Here is a 23,584-nt window from a genome sequence, read left to right as displayed (position 1 = left end):
CATACACACAACAGTATATGTGTTGAATTGTGTACTGTCAACACATAATTGACTTCAAAATGTATGCGTACAGTACATGTCATTTAAAAAACAAAATATTTTTAAATACAAATTCAACAATTTAAAAAAATAAACTTTTCACTCTGCCGTTTTGGGTAATTTTCTGTAGAATTTTGAGGACAATTAATTTACTCCATTTTGAAATAAGGCTGTAACATAACAAAATGTGAAAAAATAAAGCGGTGTGAAAACATTTTGTATGCACTGTGCATATATGTATATACTGTATGCATACATATACATGCAAACATATACATACTTACATGTATATACACACACACACATATATACATATATATGTACTGTATATATGTATGTGTGTGTATATATATATATATATATGAACATATATACTGTATATATACACACACACACATATATATATACATACACACAAACATGTATATATATATATATATGTATATATATATATATATATATATATATATATATATATATATACACTAATAACTTTAAAGAAATACACTCTATACATTGCTAATGTGGTAAATGACTAATCTGGCTGCAATTAGCGCCTTGCATGGCAGCTCCCTCCATCAGTGTGTGAATGTGTGTGTGAATGGGTAAATACGGAAGTAGTGTCAGAGCGCTTTGAGTACCTTGAAGGTAGAAAAGCGCTATACAAGTACAACCCATTTATCATTTAAATGTCTGGTTTTTGGTGCAATATCTCCATAGGTGTATAGAGGCCCATTTCCAGCAACTATCACTCCAGTGTTCTAATGGTACAATGTGTTTTGTCATTGGCTCAGAAGGCTATTTGATGATTAGAAAACCCTTGTGCAATCATGTTCACACATCTGAAAACAGTTTATCTCGTTACAAAAGCTACAAAACGGACCTTCCTTTGAGCAGATTGAGTTTCTGGAGCATCACATTTGTGGGGTCAATTAAACGCTCAAAATGGTCATCAAAAGAGAACTTTCATCTGAAACTCGACAGTCTTTTCTTGTTCTTAGAAATTAAGGCTATTCCATGCAAGAAATTGCTAAGAAATTGAAAATTTCCTACAACGGTGTGTACTACTCCCTTCAGAGGACAGCACAAACAGGCTTTAACCAGAGTAGAAAAAGAAGTGGGAGGCCGCGTTGCACAACTGAGAAAGAAGATAAGTACATTAGAGTCTCTAGTTTGACAAACAGACGCCTCACAGGTCCCCAACTGGCATCTTCATTAAATAGTACCCGCAAAACAACAGTGTCAACGTCTACAGTGAAAGGGCGGCTGCGGGATTTTAGGCTTCAGGGCAGAGTGGCAAAGAAAAAGCCATATCTGAGACTGGCCAATAAAAGAAAAAGATTGAGACGGGCAAAAGAACACAGACATTGGACAGAGGAAAACTGGAAAAAAGTTTTGTGGACGGATTAATCCAAGTTTTAGGTGTTTGGATCACAAAGAACGTTTGTGAGACGCAGAACAACTGAAAAGATGCTGGAAGAATGCCTGACGCCATCTGTTAAGCATGGTGGAGGTGATGTGGTAGTCTGGGGTTGCTTTGGTGCTGGTAAGGTGGGAGATTTGTAAAGGGTAAAAGGGATTCTGAATAAGGAAGGCTCCATTTTGCAATGACATGCCATACCCAGTGGACAGCGCTTGATTGGAGCCAATTTCATCCTACAACAGGACGATGACCCAAAACACACCTCCAAATTGTGCAAGAACTATTTAGAGGAGAAGCAGGCAGCTGGTATTCTATCGGTAATGGAGTGGCCAGCGCAGTCACCAGATCTAAACCCCATTGAGCTGTTGTGGGAGTAGCTTGACCGTATGGTACGCAAGAAGTGCCCACCCAACCAATCCAACTTGTGGGAGCTGCTTCTAGAAGTGTGGTGTGCAATTTCTCCAGATTACCTCAACAAATTAACAGCTAGAATGCCAAAGGTCTGCAATGCTGTAATTGCTGCAAATGGAGGATTATTTGATGAAAGCAACGTTTGATGTAAAAAAAAAATCTTATTTTAAATACAAATCATTATTTCTAACCTTGTCAATGTCTTGACTATTTTCTATTCATTTCACAACGTATGGTGGTGAATAAGTGTGACTTTTCATGGAAAACACAAAATTGTTTGGGTGACCTCAAACTTTTGAACGGTAGTGTAGTATATATGTATATATACTGTTTACAGACATGGTCAAAAGTTTACAAACACTTGTAAAGAACATAATGTCATGGCTGTCTTGAGTTTCCAATAATTTCTACAACTCTTATTTTTTGGTGATAGACTGATTGGAGCACATACTTGTTTGTCACAAAAAACATTCATGAAGTTTGGTTCTTTTATAAATTTATTATGGGTCTACTGACAATGTGACCAAATCTGCTGGGTCAAAAGTATACATACAGCAATGTTAATATTTGGTTACATGTCCCTTGGCAAGTTTCACTGCAAAAAGGCACTTTTTGCAGCCATCCACAAGCTTCTGGTTGAATTTTGGACCACTACTCTTGACAAAATTGGTGCAGTCCAGCAAAATTTGTTGGTTTTCTGACATGGACTTGTTTCTTCAGCATTGTCCACACGTGTAAGTGAAGACTTTGGGAAAGCCATTTTAAAACATTAATTTTAGCCTGATTCAGACTTTTTTTTTTACCACTTTTGACAAGTGTTTGGGGTCATTGTCCTGTTGGAACACCCAACCTCCGGGCTGATGAATTTAAGTTGTCCTGAAGAATTTGGAGGTAATCCTCCCTTTTCATTGTCCCATTTACTCTCTGTAAAGCACCAGTTCCATTGGGAGCAAAAAAGGCCCAGAGCAAAATACCACCACCACCATGCTTGACGGAAGGAATAGTGTTACTGGGATTAAAGGTCTCACCTTTTCTCCTTCAAACATATTGCTGGGTATTGAGGCAAAACAGCTCAATATTTGTTTCATCTGACCACAGAACCCCAGAACGTCTTATCTTTGTCCTTGTGATGTTAAATGTATGTGTGCGTGCATATATATACATACATATCTATCTATCCATCTATCTATATTATATTATATATTATATTATAGGTAGAAAAGCGCTATACAAGTACAACCCATTTATTTTTATATATATATATGTATATATATGTATATATATATATAAATGTGATACATTGTGATTAATCAAAGACTTAACTTGTTATTTTTGACAGCCCTAGTAAAAATGTAACATCTATTTGTGGCAATTTAGGAGAAAGTTATGTACAAGCTTCTTTTTTTACATCTCACTGCACTTAACTGTGGTGCATTCAAGTACCATCTATTAAAATCTGAAACAGATGTATTACAAGTTTTCTCCCAGGAGTTACAATAATAATAATAATATAACAATAATGATGCATAACTATAATTTGTTTTATTGTTATCATTTATAACCACATTAAAATTAATAATAAATGACAGGTTATATGATAATTGAAAGATAATTTAGTTGGCAGTTTCTTGTTTTGGTTATTTTCTTCTTTTTTTTTTTTTTTTTAATCCAAAACTTAATTATTTAAGGGGTTTATCCAGTTATCTTCTAAATATGGAAGTCCTATCTTTAAAAAGTAAGAACATGAGAAGGTTTCACAATACATGCTTTAAAAAGCTGGTTACAACCAAATCCATGCAGTTTGTTTTTAGTGCGTGTACACACACCACCTGTGTATGGATGAGGGTCCTTTAGGGGTCTTTTATTTGGGGGCCCAGAAACTCCAATGCGTCTTCATGTACTGAAAGTATTTTAAAATCTGCGATGCACTGAGACTGCAATAAGTGAGCCAACGTGACGAGGGAACACTATATTGTCACATCGACAGTAAATATTGACAATGATTGATGATCAATAAAGCAAATCCCAAAATGAATCAATGGTCTTAAAAAATAAAACATAAAAATGCTGGTATCGACGGTACTTGCCCAGGGTTTACTTGGTCTCGGATAAATATACAGCAAATAAACAACAAACAGAAGCCAAATATGTCAACTTACTGCTCCTTGGTACAGTTCGATTTCTCGGTCAGTGAAGTAAGGCATCTGTTTGAAGGGGTTGACTGATATCAGCACAGGACCAATGTACGTCTGTGCAGCACAGTTAAGGAGGAACTAGACACAACTTGTTTCTGCTTTCACATTCTGCACTGTACTCGACTGTACATTCAAGCTGCAGTAATAAATACTGTATTTTTTTTTGCTGCCTCTAAAGTTATGTTAAGTGTCATGTACACAATATTACTTTAACGTGACACTTAGTACCGGGGGTGTCCTGATATCGGTCCGAGATCAGCAAAGAGTGCTTTATAATACTGGCTTTCAACTAAAATAGGCTAAAAGTGAAATTAGTCAGAGAACAATGGTAGTTATGAAAACACTAACACTAACCTCATGGCAGATTTATGCTTTTGAAGTGGAGTGGTAAATTGTGTTTTAACAACACTCTGTGATCAAAATCATTCATTGAATTAAGATCATCACACAGGAAATTAAATGACGCGGACGCATTTGTAACTGGATACTTTTAAATAAATAGTTTACCTTGGAAACTTTGTATCTGTAAGTAATATTTAATTGTATGTCGAGCTTGTGTGCTATAGTGTGATTGTGTAGTTGCTTCTAGTAAGTACACTGCAAAAACTGAAATCTAAGTAAGATTAAATATCTCAAATAAGGGTGATATTTGCTTATTTTCTGTCTAATAAGATAATTCTTCTCACTAAGCAGATTTGATGTTAGAGTCATTTACTTGTTTTAGGTGTTTTGGTCCTAAATGATCTCAGTAAGATATTACAGCTTGTTGCTGAGATGTTATGACCTATATAGAGTAAAACATGCTTGAAAGTAGAATATCAACTGTTGCAAAGCTGTGTCATCAACACTCACAAATATAAAACTACTTTTTAAAGTAATAATAGCGTAGCGTTATCAGTAGCCAGAGGAGCTTGTTCAGTGCTAGACTGCTTCATCCCAAGTGCAGGACTAATATACTCAAGAACTCCTTTGTCCCACACGCCATTAGACTGTACAACTCCTCTCTGGGACGGGGGATGGGGGGTATTAGGATGACAGGGGATGCAAAACATTAACAGTGCAATACATTTTTTCATAACATGGTCACTACTGCCTACTTTGTCTTGTTATATTCTTATTTTACTGTTATATTGTTATTCCCATTGTTTTTATTCTTTTTGTAATATTTCTCTATTTTGTTTCCTTTTAAACCCCCATTATTTACTTTTTACTTTTTTCTTTAAATTGATCTCAACTCTGTACACTGCTGCTGGAATTTTAATTTTCCTGAAGGAACTCTCCTGAAGGAATCAATAAAGTACTATCTATCTATCTATCTATCTAATATCGTATTTCAAGCATGAAAAAAAAAATCATGATTTTGACACAATTGTGTTTCATAACTAAAACAGATGACAGCCAAATGGACTTGGCTGTTTTATTTTCAATGAAACAAGAGAAAATACATATTCCTATAGTAGTACAGTTGCCACAGTAAAGTAAACTGACAGTTAATATTTAAACAACATTTCAAACAATTTTGAACAGAAATAATTCATGCACATTCAGATAAATTCCTCAAAATGACAATCAAAAAAAATTTGGCCGGGGGTCCGGGCTGTATATATATGCGCACTAATTGACTGAAAGAGCACACACTAGGCGCAATGATCTCACGTTAAAATGCATTTTTAGACCATATGATTTGCCTAGGAAACCCCGAGAGTAACAAGAGGTTACCTTGTTGCCTTTCCATTATGAAAAATAAATTAGTTTTTGGTATAATTTTGCTGGTTTCAAGAAATGTAATGCTGAGCGCATATCATCATGTCAAGATTATGGCACTAACTTTTACTTAATTTAAGAATAATTTTCAAAATATTGAGCAAAAAGGTCTTCTTTTTTTCTATCAGGAAAAGTGCACTTGTTATTAGTGTGAATATTCTTATTTTAAGGTATTTTGGGGTTCATTGAGGTTAGCTAATTGTACTTGTTTTGGAAAGTCTTGAAAGTCAAATCTTCTTGTTCTTTTGGCAGATAATTTTGCTTAGTCCAAGTAAAATACCCCTAATTTTTGTATATTTTTTCTTGTTTTTGAACACTGACTTTTTGCAGTGTAGTCTGTTGCTTACCATGTTTACCCTTTGTTAATGATTTCACTAAAGTACAAGAACAGATCAAACTGGTGTGCTTCTTCATTTGTTAACTATCTGTCCAGTTTGTGTCAGCGCTTATATTGGAGATTTCACATGCAAGCCGATATCGTCAGATACTTGTTTAGTTTTTTTCTTCTGATATCGGACCAATATACAATATCAATATTGGGTTGGGACACTCCTATTAATAATATGTTCTAATGACTCATGCATAAAGCTGTAGATGTACTAAACCCTCCTATAGAGTACTGACACATAACATCAATCATCAAAAATTCATGTTTGCACACAACAACAATCGGAGTGCAGAAAGGATACAAAAATGTAATCATCCGTGTATCTTTTCTTCAGGTTTTCCACGATGGCCTCCTCTGTGATCTTGGACAGCAGGACCATGTCGTCCACTCCACTTTGTTTGACATTTTGACTCTGCCAGTGGTACTTGGCCTACATCATGCAACACACACACGCACGCATGCACACACACAGGAAACAATGATAGATATTTAAAAAACATACTTTATTCATGTTGTTAGGGATTTTTCAGTGTAGAATTTTGATTAAAAAAATACATTTTCATGAATGTTAAAAAAAGACAACATTTTGGAAAAATTGAAGCGCTGGAAAAACTGGGTGCATGTGAACATACAGGAGTTGTCATCAGATGGGCCTCATAGCTCGCCACAAGAGGGCGATATTTCTCAAATTGGTAAATAGTAATCTACGGAATCCGAATCAGAGCTCACTTACATACACACTTTTCTGGCGTAGGATGGCTACATTTATGTCAAATTGTAAATATTCAGCTTTTCCGTGTTTGTCTTGTAGGCTTTTACTAGGGGTGTGGGAAAAAATTGATTAAAAAAACTAATAGAATCGAATACGTTGTGCGATTCAGAATCGATTCTCATTTTTAAAAAGTATATTTTTTTATCTTTTATTTTTAATCAATTCAACAAACCACTACACAGCAATACCATAACAATGCAATCCAATTCCAAAACCAAAACTGACCCAGAAACACTCAGAACTACAATAAACAGAGCAATTGAGAGAAGACACAAACACGACACAGAACAAACCAAAAGTAGTGAAACAAAAATGAATATTATCAACAAAAGTATCAATATTAGTTATAATTTCAGCATAGCAGTGATTAAAAATCCCTCATTGACGTTATCATTAGACATTTATATAAAAAAAAGAAAAAAAGAACAATAGTGTCACAGTGGCTTACACTTGCATCGCATCTCATAAGCTTAACAACACACTGTGTCCAAAATTTTCACAAAGATAAAATAAATCATATTTTTAGTTCGTTTAATAGTTAAAACAAATTTACATTATTGCAATCAGTTGATAAAACATTGTCCTTTACAATTATAAAAGCTTTTTTTTTTAATCTATTACTCTGCTTGCATGTCAGCAGACTTGGGTAGATCCTGCTGAAATCTTATGTATCGAATGAATACAGAATCCTATTGAATCGGAAAAATATTGTTTTTGAATCGAGAATCGAATCGGAAAAAATCGATATATTATCGAATCGTGACCCCAAGAATAGATATTGAATCGAATCGTGGGACACCCAAAGATTCACAGCCCTGGCTTTTACACAACAAAACACTTGTTAACATTAAAAAATATGAAAGGACAGTTTAGATCTCTAAATCTCAAATTGTGGTACGTGTGCCTGGTGGTACGCAGGCTCTTTCCAGTGGTATGCCAAATTATCACTAAATTACCGTATTTTCCGGACCATAGGGTGCACCGGATTATAAGGCGCACTGCCGATGAATGGTCTATGTTTGATCTTTTTTGTTCATATATTAGGCGCACCGGATTATAGGGGACATTACAGAAGTCAAATTATTATTATTTTTTTCGAAATTGAAAATACTTCCTTGTGGTCTACAAAACATGTAATGGTGGTTCTTTGGTCAAAATGTTGCATAGATTATTTTTACTTCAATCAATAGCAGAGCAGCATCTCCTCATCCGGAAAATACAACACAAGAAATGTGTCCCATGAAAAAACGTCTGACCGGAACTCTCTAATAACTAAAGTTCCTTCGGTAAATAATGTAAACTCACTACACCTGTACGTTTTAGCGCTTTCATGGTGAGTTTACAGGCAGATATGAAATGGCAACAGCGGAGGATGAACGTCACATAACAAGAAGAGAAAAAGAAAAAGAAGAAGCTTATCGACTACGATGTTGCAACGGACTACAAAGGCAGATGCGCACAAATTTCCTGGACTTATGCAGATCCCAAACATAGATCAGCAGGTACCAGAAGGTAAAAAAAGATGCTTTTGCATAATATTGTGAAACAAAACGGCAGATAATATATCTTACCTTATACACACACCATAATAAAACTCGTATGTTTAACGCACCGACAATCCTTCAAGCGGTGCGGCTTTATAGCTTACCAAAGTCGTACTAAAATATTTCGATAGATTTTTGAGCGCCGTGTGTAAAGTTCTGTACTTTTAATGGAACACTTAAAATATTGGTGTTGTTTACTTGAGACATATTGCCATCATAGTGCAGCCTACATAAATCTCTTATGTTGGACTGCCATCTACTGGTCACACTTATCATTACACAATGTACCAAATAAAATTGATTTGAGGTGGGTAATAAGTTCAACCAAACTTATTCCTTTCATTAGGTGCACCGGGTTACAAGGTGTACTGTCGAGTTTTGACAAAATAAAAAAAGGATTTTAAGTGTGCCTTACAGTGCAGAAAATACGGTAAATATTGTAATACAACATGGTTAATGGTTTTAATGATTATTTAGACCTACTACACTGCCGTATTTTAATGTTGGATATTTTAGGGGTACTTGGCGAAGAAAGATCGAGAAGCATTGGTCAAAAGAGAAAAGATAATATAACAACTGTTGTTGTGTCAGCATCCAGGAATTGCTGGTGTCGATATGAAGGGTAGTATCAGTATTTGATCTATACTATAGTTATACTTCCTCCCACCCCCAAAGACATCCAGTTGATTGGCGACACTAAATTGGCCCTAGTTTGTGAATGTGAGTGTGAATGTTGTCTGTCTATCTGTGTTGGCCCTGCGATGAGGTTGCTACTTGCTACTTGTCCAGGGTGTACTCCACCTTCCGCCCAAATGCAGCTGAGATAGGCTCCAGCACCTCCCGTGATCCCAAAAGGGACAAGCGGTAGAAAATGGATGGGTTACAATATACTTGCTAAATACAACCTCTGCATTGTTTTAATGAATACATAGGCCTACTATGACAGTTGGGGTTAATTGTCACATTCTCTTTGAAGGTGGTTGTCACATATATTCCTATTTAAATATATCTCATATACAGTAGGCTGGTCTAAAAATGTTTTACTGCTCATATTTATTGCTTATTTAAATGCATTTGTAATTTATTGTATATTATTATTAAGTTACACATTTGTCACATTGTCAATGCAATAACTTTTTTATATTTAGTTACACCTCGCATGAAAATATAGTGCCATCAAATAATTACATTACAACACCAGATTGATTAGATTAATCATGATTAATCTCAGGTTATTACTCGCTTGCATGATTTGAATTAACTTCCAAAGATCCTTACATTTGGACCAAAAAATCAATTGTATTATCAGAATGTCATACACTCCTCTCTGAGCTGCTACCTTACCGTGGTAGAGGAGTTTGCGTGTCCCAATGATCCTAGGAGCTATGTTGTCTGGGGGCTTTCATGCCCCCTGGTAGGGTCTCCCAAGACAAACAGGTCCTAGGTGAGTGATCAGACAAAGAGCAGCTCAAAGACTTCTATGGAATTACAACAAAATGAACTCAGATTTCCCTCGCCCGGACGCGGATCACCGGGGCCCCGCTCTGGAGCCAGGCCCGGAGTTGGGGCACAATGGCGAGCGCCTGGTGGCCGGGCCTGTCCCCATGGGGCCCGGCCGGGCACAGCCCGAAGAGGCAACGTGGGTCATCCCTCCAATGGGCTCACCACCCATAGGAGGGGCCATAGAGGTCGGGTGCATTGTGAGCTGGGCGGCAGCCGAAGGCAGGGCACTTGGCGGTCCGATCCTCGGCTACAGAAGCTAGCTCTTGGGACGTGGAACGTCACCTCACTGGGGGGGAAGGAGCCTGAGCTAGTCCGCGAGGTAGAGAAGTTCCGGCTGGATATAGTCGGACTCACCTCGACGCACAGCAAGGGCTCTGGAACCAGTTCTCTCGAGAGGGACTGGACCCTCTTCCACTCTGGCATTGCCGGCAGTGAGAGGCGACGAGCTGGGGTGGCAATTCTTGTTGCCCCCCGGCTCAAACCCTGCACGTTTGAGTTCAACCCAGTGGACGAGAGGGTAGCTTCCCTTCGCCTTCGGGTGGGGGGACGGGTCCTGACTGTTGTTTGTGCTTACGCACCAAACAGTAGTTCAGAATACCCACCCTTTTTGGGTACACTCGAGGGAGGCCTGGAAAGTGCTCCCCGGGTGATTCCGTTGTCCTACTGGGGGACTTCAACGCTCATGTTGGCAACGACAGTGAAACCTGGAGAGGCGTGATTGGGAAGAATGGTCGCCTGGATCTAAACCCGAGTGGTGTTTTGTTATTGGACTTTTGTGCTCGTCACGGATTGTCCATAACAAACACCATGTTCAAACATAAGGGTTTCCATATGTGCACTTGGCACCAGGACACCCTAGGCCGCAGTTCCATGATCGACTTTGTAGTTGTGTCATCCGATTTGCGGCCTTATGTTTTGGACACTCGGGTGAAGAGAGGGGCGGAGCTTTCTACTGATCACCACCTGGTGGTGAGTTGGCTGCGATGGTGGGGGAGGATGCTGGACAGACCTGGCAGGCCCAAACGCATTGTGAGGGTCTGCTGGGAACGTCTGGCAGAGTCTCCTGTCAGAGAGCGTTTCAATCCACACCTCCGGGAGAACTTTGAACATGTCACGAGGGAGGTGCGGGACATTGAGTCCGAGTGCAGCATGTTCCGAACCTCTATTGTCGAGGCGGCTGATTGGAGCTGAGGCCGCAAGGTTGTTGGTGCCTGTCGTGGCGGTAATCCCAGAACCCGTTGGTGGACACCAGCAGTGAGGGATGCCGTCAAGCTGAAGAAGGAGTCCTATTGGGTTCTTTTGGCTCATAGGACTCCGGAGGCAGTGGACGGGTACCGACGGGCCAAGCGGTGTGCAGCTTTAGCGGTCGCGGAGGCAAAAACTCGGACATGGGAAGAGTACGGGGAAGCCATGGAAAACGACTTCCGGACGGCTTCGAAGCGATTCTGGACCACCATACGCCGCCTCAGGAAGGGGAAGCAGTGCACTATCAACACCGTGTATGGTGCGGATGGTGTTCTGCTGACTTCGACTGTGGTTGTTGTGGATCGGTGAAGGGAATACTTCGAAGACCTCCTCAATCCCACCAACACATCTTCCTTTGAGAAAGCGGTCCCTGGGGAATCTGTGGTGGACTCTCCTATTTCTGGGGCTGAGGTCGCAGAGGTAGTTAAAAAGCTCCTTGGCGGCAAGGCCCCGGGGGTGGATGAGATCCGCCCGGAGTTCCTTAAGGCTCTGGATGCTGTGGGGCTGTCTTGGTTGACAAGACTCTGCAGCATCGCGTGGACATCGGGGGCGGTACCTCTGGATTGGCAGACCGGGGTGGTGGTCCCTCTCTTTAAGAAGGGGGACCGGAGGGTGTGTTCCAACTATCGTGGGATCACACTCCTCAGCCTTCCCGGTAAGGTTTATTCAGGTGTACTGGAGAGGAGGCTTCGCCAGATAGTCGAACCTCGGATTCAGGAGGAACAGTGTGGTTTTCGTCCTGGTTGTGGAACTGTGGACCAGCTCTATACTCTCGGCAGGGTTTTTGAGGGTGCATGGGAGTTTGCCCAACCAGTCTACATGTGCTTTGTGGACTTGGAGAAGGCATTCGACCGTGTCCCTCGGGAAGTCCTGTGGGGAGTGCTCAGAGAGTATGGGGTACCGGACTGTCTTATTGTGGCAGTCCGCTCCCTGTATGATCAGTGTCAGAGCTTGGTCCGCATTGCTGGCAGTAAGTCGGACACGTTTCCAGTGAGGGTTGGACTCCGCCAAGGCTGTCCTTTGTCACCGATTCTGTTCATAACTTTTATGGACAGAATTTCTAGGCGCAGACAAGGCGTTGAGGGGATCCGGTTTGGTGGCCACGGGATTAGGTCTCTGCTTTTTGCAGATGATGTAGTCCTGATGGCTTCATCTAGCCGGGATCTTCAGCTCTCACTGGATCGGTTCGCAGCCGAGTGTGAAGCGACCGGAATGAGAATCAGCACCTCCAAGTCCGAGTCCATGGTTCTCGCCCGGAAAAGGGTGGAATGCCATCTCCGGGTTGGGGAGGAGACACTGCCCCAAGTGGAGGAGTTCAAGTACCTAGGAGTCTTGTTCACGAGTGAGGGAAGAGTGGATCGGGAGATCGACAGGCGGATCGGTGCGGCGTCTTCAGTAATGCGGACGTTGTACCGATCCGTTGTGGTGAAGAAGGAGCTGAGCCGGAAGGCAAAGCTCTTAATTTACCGGTCGATCTACGTTCCCATCCTCACCTATGGTCATGAGCTTTGGGTCATGACCGAAAGGATAAGATCACGGGTACAAGCGTCCGAATTGAGTTTCCTCCGCCGGGTGGCGGGGCTCTCCCTTAGAGATAGGGTGAGAAGCTCTGCCATCCGGGAGGGGCTCAACGTAAAGCCGCTGCTCCTCCACATCGAGTGGAGCCAGATGAGGTGGTTCGGGCATCTGGTCAGGATGCCACCCGAACGCCTCCCTAGGGATGTGTTTAGGGCACGTCCAGCTGGTAGGAGGCCACGGGGAAGACCCAGGACACGTTGGGAGGACTATGTCTCCCGGCTGGCCTGGGAACGCCTCGGGATCACCCGGGAAGAGCTAGAAGAAGTGGCTGGAGATAGGGAAGTCTGGGCTTCCCTGCTTAGGCTGCTGCCCCCGCGACCCGACCTCGGATAAGCGGAAGATGATGGATGGATGGATGGATGGAATGTCATACAAAAAACTATTTTATTTGCATGCATGTCATTTATTTGCACAAAAGTAAAGTGTGGGTGAATTTTGAAGCAACGTTTTCCAACGTATGCATTGACCTGATCACTTACCGTAAAAAAAAAAAACCCGCTCCGATTTTTTTTCTTTTGCTGTTAAGGTAAAGGAGCATGTGCTGTCAAAATACATTATGTAATTAATCTGCATTAATACAGGGTTAGTACAATATTTTTTTATTAATTATTGCATAAGTTATTTTTGACGGCTTCACGGTGGCAGAGGGGTTAGTGCGTCTGCCTCACAATACGAAGGTCCTGCAGTCCTGGGTTCAATCCCAGGCTCGGGATCTTTCTGTGTGGAGTTTGCATGTTCTCCCCGTGAATGCGTGGGTTCCCTCTGGGTATTCCGGCTTCCTCCCGCTTCCAAAGACATGCACCTGGGGATAGGTTGATTGGCAACACTAAATTGGCCCTAGTGTGTGAATGTGAGTGTGAATGTTGTCTGTCTATCTGTGTTGGCCCTGCGATGAGGTGGCGACTTGTCCAGGGTGTACCCTGCCTTCCGCCCGATTGTAGCTGAGATAGGCGCCAGCGCCCCCCGCGACCCCGAAAGGGAATAAGCGGTAGAAAATGGATGGATGGATTTTTGACAGCCCTAAAAAAGTAAAATATTTTTCCTCATTAAAAAACCTTTGTGACAGCCATCCCCACCTTTGAGTGAATTACTTCCTCATCACCTTAAGCTTCAGTTTAATGTAGGAATGACTTGAAGGATGTTTTGATTATTTGTAATTTACACTAGAGCACAGGTGTCAAACTCAAGGGGGTCAGATCTGGCCCGCCACATAAAGTACTTTATTTTTTCTCACTAAATGTATTAATTATTACCATTATGACAGAAAAAATACATGCATACATTGTTCACTTTGATATTTGCTAATAGGCCAATGTACTGTATTTTACATTATCATACGTTTCAAACATTTTTTTAAACAGCATTATTCACATGTGAATAATACTGTATAATAGACTGTATTTATGTTATTCACCTGTGAATAACATAAATAAATGCTTAAATATCTGCTAGACCAGGGGTGCCCAACTCAAATATAGAGTGGGCCAAAATTTTAAACGGAACAAAGCTGCGGGCCAAGGTTGAACAAATTAACCTTTTAATAGGGACCCAAACAAGTTTTGCATTAAATATAAACAAGCAAGGCTTATATAACTTTAGTGACATGCAAAATCCAGTTTCAAATAATAATAATAATAATTTTTAAAAAATCAATGGCATATCAAATAAAATTTAAATAAAAATGTTATGCCATTTTTTCTATTTGCAATCTTCTGAGGTGTATATAATTTTTTTTTCCACAGGCTAATAATAAAGTTGGAAATAAAATAACAATAATGAATGAACCAAACATTCAAGCCTTGAAGTAGCAAGAGAAAATGCATGAATAAAATGTTATTTATTGGTCAGTTTGCTTGAAGTTTCCCAGAAGAGTTAGTGCTGCAAGGGCTCCTGGGTATTTGTTCTGTTGTGTTACGGTGCGGATGTTCACCCGAAATGTGTTTGTCATTCTTGTTTGGTGTGGGTTCACAGTGTGGCGCACATTTGTAACAGTGCTAAAGTTGTTTATACGGCCACCCTCAGTATGACCTGTATGGCTGTTGACCAAGTATGTCTTGCATTCACTTGTGCGTGTGTGTGTGTGTAAAAGCCACAAATATTATGTGACACTCTGTTAGTATGGAGGAAAAGCGGATGTGATGACAGGTTGTAGAGAACGCTAAAGGCAGTGCCTTAAATGCACGCCCCCAATATAGTTGTCCAGGTGGAAATCGGTAGAAATTCCAGAGAATGGTTGCCCCGGGAGATTTTCGGGAGGGGCTCTGAACTTCGGGAGTCTACCGGGAAAATTAGGAGGGTTGGCAAGTATGAGTATTAGTGGTGAATGCGGTGTTAGAGCGGCACTGACGCTGTATAACACCGGCGGGCCAGCTCTAATGCTAAATTGATATTGCCTCAAGGGCCAAATTAAATTACACGGCAGGCCAGATTTGGGCCGCGGGCCAGAGTTTGACACCCATGTGCTAGACTGATTTCACAGCAAGTTACCGATTAAATTGTTCACTGTGAAAAAAAGGACATGAGATTTATGGTAAAAAAAACAAAAAAAACCTCCGCCAATTTTATAGTCAAATACAGTGGTACCGTTTTTCAGTGCCTCCAATCAAGCATGTGTTGTGTTGTGTGTCGCATAACAGGGCTGACTTGTGTAACTCTGACCAAAGAAATAGACCGGATACAAAATTGTCCATTGCATAAATATTTAATGTATTTATATTATTCACATGTGAATAATACTGTATAATAGACTGTATTTATGCTATTCATGTGTGAATATCATAAATGCTTAAATATCTGCTAAACTGATTTCACAGCAATTTATCCATCAAAGTGTACACGGTGAAAAAATGACATTAGATTTATGGTAAAAAAACAAAAAAAACAACCTCAACCAATTTTATCGTCAAATACAGTGGAACCGTTTTTTTATTTAGCTTCCACATTTTTACCACACAAATGACACAGTTTTTTAAAGTTAGAGTTAAAGTACCAATGATTGTCACACTCACTTTTGGTGTGGCGAAATTATTCTCTGCATTTGACCCATCCCCTTAATCACCCCCTGGGAGGTGAGGGGAGCAGTGGGCAGCAGCGGTGCCGTGCGCAGGAATCATTTTTGGTGATTTAACCCCCAATTCCAACCCTTGATGCTGAGTGCCAAGCAGGAAGGTAATGAGTCCAGTTTTTATAGTCTTTGGTATGACTCGGCCGGGGTTTGAACTCACAACCTACCGATCTCAGGGCGGACACCCTAACCACTAGGCCACTGAGTAGGTTACAGTTGTTTACAGTGTACTTAAAAAAAACAATACAGTAATAAATGTATTGGCAATTGCGTAATGATTCCATGAGGTGAGTCCTTATATCTACAGTATGTTCATTTGTTATTCACTATAACGATCGGCCCTTTGAAGGCAGCCATGATTGTGATGTGGCCCTCAATGAAAACGAGTTGGACATCCCCATAATCAGGAATGTGTTTATTTTGTTATGGGCCAGTACACAACAAGCTCCACTTTGGGCACTCCTGGTCTACTTTTACTACCCACTGAAAATGAGTCAACAATAAACCATTATAGAGTAAAGAGCTGGAAACACAAGTGAAAACCAAGTGCCTCCAATCAAGCATGGGAGGGTGGGGGGATGGTCTGTCTGGGGTTGCATGTGTTGTGTAGTGTATCGCATAACAGGGCTGACTTGTGTAACTCTGACTAAAGAAATAGACCGGATACAAAATTGTCCATTGCATAAATGTATAATGTATTATGTTTATTATTCAGATGTGAATAAGACTGTATAATAGGCTCTATTTATATTATTCACATTAGAATAATGCTGTTTAAAAGACTTTATTTATATTATTCACACCTAAAAAAAATGTTTATTGTCTTTTGTGAGGCGAACTGTGGTGCTGAATTTCCCCCAGGTATCAATAAAGTGCTTTCTATTCTATTCTATTATATTGACCAGTTTGACCATTAACCGTAAAAACGTCACGGCACGTACTTTACATATGTAAGCACATATGCAAACATACACTCATGCATATAATTACGTTTCATCAAACACATTAACGTTGTTGCCCTAGGGGAAAACTGGGTAACACATGGCACACTGACAAAGATTAACCTATTGTTACTATAACAATCTACAAGGTTACTGCAATGCTGTTTACGAGAAGGGCATGAGCAGACTATTTTTCCTGAGGAAACTTAAGTCCTTTAATGTGTGCAGCAAGCTGTTGGAGATCTTTTATCAGTCTGTTGTGGCCAGTGCCCTGCACTTTGCAGTGGTTTGTTGGGGGAGCAGCACCAGCAAAAGGAACTCAAACCGGATTGATAAACTGATCCGGAAAGCCGGCCAAACTATTGGCTCGCAGTTGGAAGCGTTTGTGTCAGTGAGGGACAGGACAAACTGCTGGCCATCATGGACAATCCTGCCCAACCACTCCAGCAGACAATTGAGGGACAGCGGAGTTCCTACTCCAACAGGCTCCTTCAGCTTCCTTCCCACACTGTGCGATTCAAGAACTCCTTCATTCCGCACTCCATCCAGCTGTATAATCATTCCCCCCTACAGCAATAGATGATATCCGTCCATTACCTGACACCTTCTATGTCAGCTACTTCTCTTTGTTTTAATGTCTATATTCTTTTTCTGCTGCGGCTGCCACATATACTGTAATATTGTATATGGTAATTGGTATATATTGTATATATGTTATTGACATTATATATCTGTATATATAATATACTGTACATATCTTAAGTATATATTTTATATATTCACATATATGTTAAATCATATATTGCTATATTTAGTCTATTTATACCTGCATTGTCCTTTCCATCCTTACACTTTCCATCATTGTAACTGAGCTACTGTGTTGAACAATTTCCCTTGTGGATCATTAAAGTTGGTCTAAGTTTATGTCTAAGTCTAAGTCTAATACAGTTCGCTTCTTTTTGTCCCCTCCATTTATCTGCTTTCTTTTGTATTACAAGTTATCATTACATGTATGTATTGTTGCATTTGAAACAATTCCATTGTTGATAACCGAGGTAATTATTGTTTATATTCATTAGTTTTGCTCCATTTGTACATCCTATTCGCTGATGCTGTTCTGTTATTGCTATTGTTGTGTTTGTTGTTGTCTCTTTGTTTTATCTCCCTCTTGTCCCCGCAATTTCCCCTTCTGTCTTCCTTTTTTTTTATCTTTCTATCCCCTTCTGCTCTGGCCCGGCTGAACCAAATAATAATATAAAAATATTTAATAAAGTCAAATACAAATAAGGCAACACGATAGGTATACCACACATCTCTTTTGTAAAGTAAATCTGTACAGCCGATACGGGCATCCACATCAACTATATGATTTGCCTGAGCAGCAGGACAGGACAAAAAAACTAAACAAAATAACCCCGTCACGGTTATTAAATGGCAATGACTGTTCACTAGGGCTGCGAATCTTTGGGTGTCCCACGATTTGATTCAATATCGATTCTTGGGGTCGCGATTCAATTATAAATCAATTTTTTCCATTCAACGTGATTCTCGATTCAAAAACGATAATTTTCCGATTCAAAAGGATTCTGTATTCATTCAATACATACGATTTCAGCAGGATCTACCCCAGTCTGCTGACATGCTAGCAGAGTAGTAGATTAAAAAAAAAAGCTTATATAATTGTAAAGGACAATGTTCTATCAATTGATTGCAATAATGTAAATTTGTTTTAACCATTTAAACGAACCAAAAATATGACTTATTTTATCTTTGTGAAAACATTGGACACAGTGCGTTGTCAAGCTTATGAGAAGCGATGCAAGTGTAAGCCACTGTGACACTATTGATCTTTTTTTTTTTTTTTTAATAAATGTCTAATTATAATGTCAATGAGGGATTTTAATCACTGCTATGCTGAAATTATTACTAATATTGATACTGTTGTTGATAATATTCATTTTTGTTTCACTACTTTTGGTTTGTTCTGTCGTGTTTGTGTCTCCTCAATTGCTCTGTTTATTGCAGTTCTGAATGTTGCTGGGTCAGGTTTGGTTTTGGAATTGGATTGCATTGTTATGGTATTGCTGTGTAGTGTTTTGTTGGATTGATTAAAAAAAAAAATCGATAAAAAAAAGGGAATCGATTCAAATTCGAATTGATTTTTTTCCCACACCCCTACTGTTCACCCTGTGTTTCAGTCCTCCTCCGACATTATGCTGGTAAGTCACTTTGGGCACAATCTGCACGTGGTGGAAGTTGGTTTACACCCTGGACAAGTCGCCACTTCATCGCAGGAGCATCACAGATAGACAGACAACATTCACACTCATAAATTAATAAATTATTGATAATTGTATTATTAATCTATGACCAAGATTAACTTTATTGATCTTCCCGGGGGAAAATGTTACTAATTTCACGTGATATTGTCATCAACTTTCATCCATGCCTATGTATTTATTTTTAATCAGCTATTTTATGCTGTGTTGATCATAACTGGAATGCACATAATTATCTCCCATGGTCTCGTGCTGATGTTGTACAATCTCCTCAAGAGTAATATTCACGCATTCATTGATTGTACAACAAAAAAATTATAAAATCACAGACATTCTGTAGCGATTTTTATTTGTATTACTGTCGTAAACAACAGGAATAAAATAATACCATAATAACAATACAAAATAATACATATTAACAAAAAATATTAATAATCATACATTAATAAATTATTGGTAATTGTATTATTAATCTAAGACCAAGATTAACTTTATTGATCTTCCAAGGGGAACATGTTACTAATCTGAAGTGTTATTGTCATCAACTGTCATCCATGCCTAAGCAGGAAAACCCAGACTTTCTTCTTCCCTGCCACTTTGTCCAGTTCTTCCCGAAAGATCCCGAGGCGTTCCCAGGCCAGCCGGGAGACATAGTCTCCCTAACGTGTCCTGGGTCTTCCCCATGGCCTCCTACCGGTCGGACGTGCCCTAAACACCTCCTTAAGGAGGCGTTGGGTGGCATCCTGACCAGATGCCTGAACCACCTAATCTGGCTCCATATAAAGTCATATTAAATCCAATGTTATTTCTATTTTTAGTAACAATCAAATCGACCGACTTCCTTTTAAATTGATGTATGATCGATATACATGAAATGTATTTCTATCGATTAGTCGTTGCACCCCTAGTAAAATAATAACATAAGGAGATTGTACAACAGCACTATACCAAGGGAGATAATTATGTGTATTCCAGTTATGATCAACACAGCATGAAATAGCGGATTAAAAATAAATACATAGGCATGGATGATAGTTGATGACAATATCACTTGAGATTAGTAACATTTACCCCCTGGAATATCAATAAAGTTAATCTTGGTCATAATTATTGATAATACAATCATCAATAATTTATTAATTTATGAGTGTGAATGTTGTCTGTCTATCTGTGTTGGCCCTGCGATGAGAAAACGACTTGTCCAGGGTGTACGCCACCTTCCGCCTGATTGTAGCTGAGATAGGCACCAGCGCCCCCCGTGACCCCAAAGGGGATAAGTGGTACAAAATGGATGGATGGATGATTATTAATATTTTTGGTTAATATGTATTATTTTGTATTGTTAATATGGTATTATTTTATTCCTGTTGTTTATGACAGTATTACAAATAAAAATCGCTACAGAATGGGTGTGATATTATAAATTTTTTGTTGTAAAATCAATGAATGCGTGAATATTACTATAATCGCACAGTCCAAATCTATAACGGCTGCATGCCTCCACTGTGGACTGAACATTTGAGCATTAAGTGCATTGTACGCAGCAAAAACTGAAATCTAAGTAAGATTACATATCTCAAATACGGGTGGTATTAGCTTATTTTCTGTCTGATAAGCTAATTCTTCTCACTAAGCAGCTTTTATGTTAGAGTGTTTTACTTGTTTTTTCATATTATATTACAGCTTATAGCTGAGATGTTATGACCTATATTGAGTAAAACATGCTTGAAACTAGAATATCAACTGATGCAAAGCTGTCTAATTAACACTCAAGTATAAAACTACTTTTTTAAAGTAATAATGTCAGAGTTATTTGTTGCTGACCAAGTGTCCCCGCACCCAGCGGGGAAGAGTCAAGTGGGGACGGCGAATGGAACGCCGCTGCCATCTGTGAGGCGGTCGCCCATGAAACGACCCCCTCTGTGGCCGACAGGTGTATGGTGGTGCCCTCTGCTGGCCCACCGGAGAAGATGGTGGTGTCTGTTGCAGACCAACTTGTGATGATGGAGCCGTAGTTTGCAGACCCACTGGGGCGAGAAGAAACTGTGCCTCCCCAGCTGCACAGCTACTTCGAGCCCCCCCCTCAAGGGACGGATGACAGATGTCCATCGAGAAGCCAACATAGGACAGGGATGGGTGGGAGGGATTGCAAAACGAGAGAAAGTGTCTCCTTGATTTGTCCATCAATTCCAACACCTTGTTTAGCCTCTCCGACAACGACAACTCTGCAGGGTTCGAATTTGGCTGGATCATTCTGTCAGTTATTTGTTGTTGACGAACCCCAAGATGCAGAGACGGAGGCAGGCATAGCATATGAAAACATGATTTAATTAAAACTAAACAAGTACAAACAAAAAGCACTTACGTGGGCGGAATAACAAACTAAGGGAGCTAGCACTGGAAGCTAGAAAACAAAAAGGAACTTTAGCATGGAAGCTAGTGGATAGCAAACAGAAAAACTGGAAATAACTAATGGCTAACAAGAACAGCTTACCGCTACGACGACCAGGACAAAATGTAGCACGACAGGTAATAGCTGAAAAGAATCACATCGACACGACAAGAGCAACATGAGGCAACGACATGTGCAAATGACAATACAATGATCCAGCCACTGACACAAGACAAAGCAGGTACAAATAGGAGGGGGCTGATTGGCAAGAGGTGTGGCCAGGAACACAGCACTCAGGGACCAAGATAGGAAGCTGACAAAATAAGAGCACTAGACAGGAACTAAAGACAGGAGATACTAAACACACAGGAAACAGACAAATGCAGAGGAAAAAAACTAAAACATAGACAAACTGTCAGGGGAAAGCCTGACAAATAATTTCTTACTTCAAGCATGAAAAAAAAAATCATGATGCTGAGCGCATATCATGACGTCAAGATAATGGCACTAGCATTTACTTAATTTAAAAATATTTTTCAACATATTGAGCAAAAAGGTGTCTTTTTTCCCTACCAGGAAAAATACACTTGTTATTAGTGAGAATGTACTTATTTTAAGTTATTTTTGGGTTCATTGAGGGTAGCTAATTTTACTTGTTCTGGAAAGTCTTGACAAACCAAATTTTCTTGTTCTATTGTCAGATAATTTTGCTTACTTCAAATAAAATACCCCTCATTTTTGTATTTTTTTTTTTTTCTTGTTTATGAACACTGACTTTTTGCATTGTACACACTGCGATCTTGCAAGTGTGAAGACACATTGGAGTTTGAAGAGGAAGTGTTGTGATAGAAACTACAGGCCTCTGTCGTCTTCCACTTCCTCCTCTGTCACCACGCCGCAGTTTCTTGTGAAACTCAACTCAAAGTAGTAACGGGTTGTGGCACTGCCTTTTCCTGCATCGGCCTGTGTCTCGTTCTGCAATTTTGTACGGTGCAAAGTCATCTACATAGCATGAGTACATCCGTCCTCTGCAGTGGACATTAGTTTTCAGTCCATTTTGTTTGTCAGAGAAAACAAATCGCCACAAATGTCCACTACGGAGGACGTTGGTTCTCAGGAGGCTATGCAGTTTGTACACTCCTCTTGCAAGGAGTCATGCAGCCTGTGGAACTGCAGAGTTCCTTAATTTGTTAAAAAATATAAAATAATAGAACCCCTGAATTCCAATCCAAAACTGAATGCATCAATTTATCAATAGTCCATACAAACTACAAGATAGAAGATGTGGAAAAAGTCCAAAACGACAGTACCATTGTCCCAGTAGGCCTCTTGTTGTAGTCTTGTCAGGTGCACACTGCCCAGTCAGAATATTTGGGGTTGAAAAAGTACCAGATGAATTCTGTCAGAACGCCATCCCGCAGCAGTGAAGGTCAGAGGTGCCTGCCATGGACAAGACATCCAGCAAAGCGTTTGAGTTCCTCATACGCTGAAAAACAGCAGTGTGTGAAACAAGAACTGCTCGAAGGTGACACACACACACATACACGCACACACACTTACCACATGAGCTAAAGTTGTGACTTCTCCATTTCTGTCACAGTCAAATTCCTGGGCTAAAGGCTGAGAATAACTCGCGTCAAAAGGTAGGGTGATGAGTCGGTTTAAAGGGCTGATGGCCCCACCTGCAAAAGAGGTCTTCACATTGTAGTTCAAGTGATGAGGTTTGGCTTGTGTGTGCATGAAGCTCCACCCAGGCTGGGATTGCTTCATGTCGTTTGTGCCGTCAGAGAAGCTGATGCCTCCAACGCCCATGTTGACTGATGCGGTCATGTGACTTTTTTACACCAGGTGTAAGTGGAGGAGTTCAAGTTCTAGGAGTCTTGTTCTCGGGTGAGGGAAGAGTGGATCGTGAGATCAACAGGCGGATCGGTGCGGCTTCTTCAGTAATGCGGAGACTGTATCGATCCATTGTGGTGAAGAAGGAGCTGAGCCGGAAGGCAAAGCTCTCAATTTACCGGTCGATCTACGTTCCCATCCTCACCTATG

At 40.1% G+C, this 23,584-nt stretch overlaps 1 protein-coding gene across 2 annotated transcripts in view; it reads right to left on the bottom strand.

Moving 5' to 3' along the window:
- Positions 1-23,275, bottom strand: part of myo1f (myosin IF) — a 68,612-nt gene extending 45,337 nt beyond the window's left edge. The window contains exons 1-4 of one of the 2 annotated variants that reach the window (XM_061883526.1): positions 23,099-23,275; positions 22,849-23,024; positions 6,522-6,650; positions 4,033-4,122 (exon numbers count right to left, since the gene is read on the bottom strand). In XM_061883526.1, coding sequence (XP_061739510.1) covers positions 4,033-4,122; positions 6,522-6,650; positions 22,849-22,851 — 222 coding nt within the window. In that variant the 5' untranslated portion in view covers positions 22,852-23,024; positions 23,099-23,275. The remainder of the gene's footprint in view (positions 1-4,032; positions 4,123-6,521; positions 6,651-22,848; positions 23,025-23,098) is intronic. The other variant, XM_061883528.1, reaches the window with a different exon arrangement.
- Positions 23,276-23,584: the final 309 nt, after the last annotated feature.

Source organism: Nerophis ophidion, linkage group LG22, assembly GCF_033978795.1.
Source record: "Nerophis ophidion isolate RoL-2023_Sa linkage group LG22, RoL_Noph_v1.0, whole genome shotgun sequence".
Taxonomy (NCBI): Eukaryota; Metazoa; Chordata; class Actinopteri; order Syngnathiformes; family Syngnathidae; genus Nerophis; species Nerophis ophidion.
The sequence above is the reverse complement of the archived record's forward strand: the minus strand, read 5'-3'. Positions and strand labels throughout refer to the sequence as shown.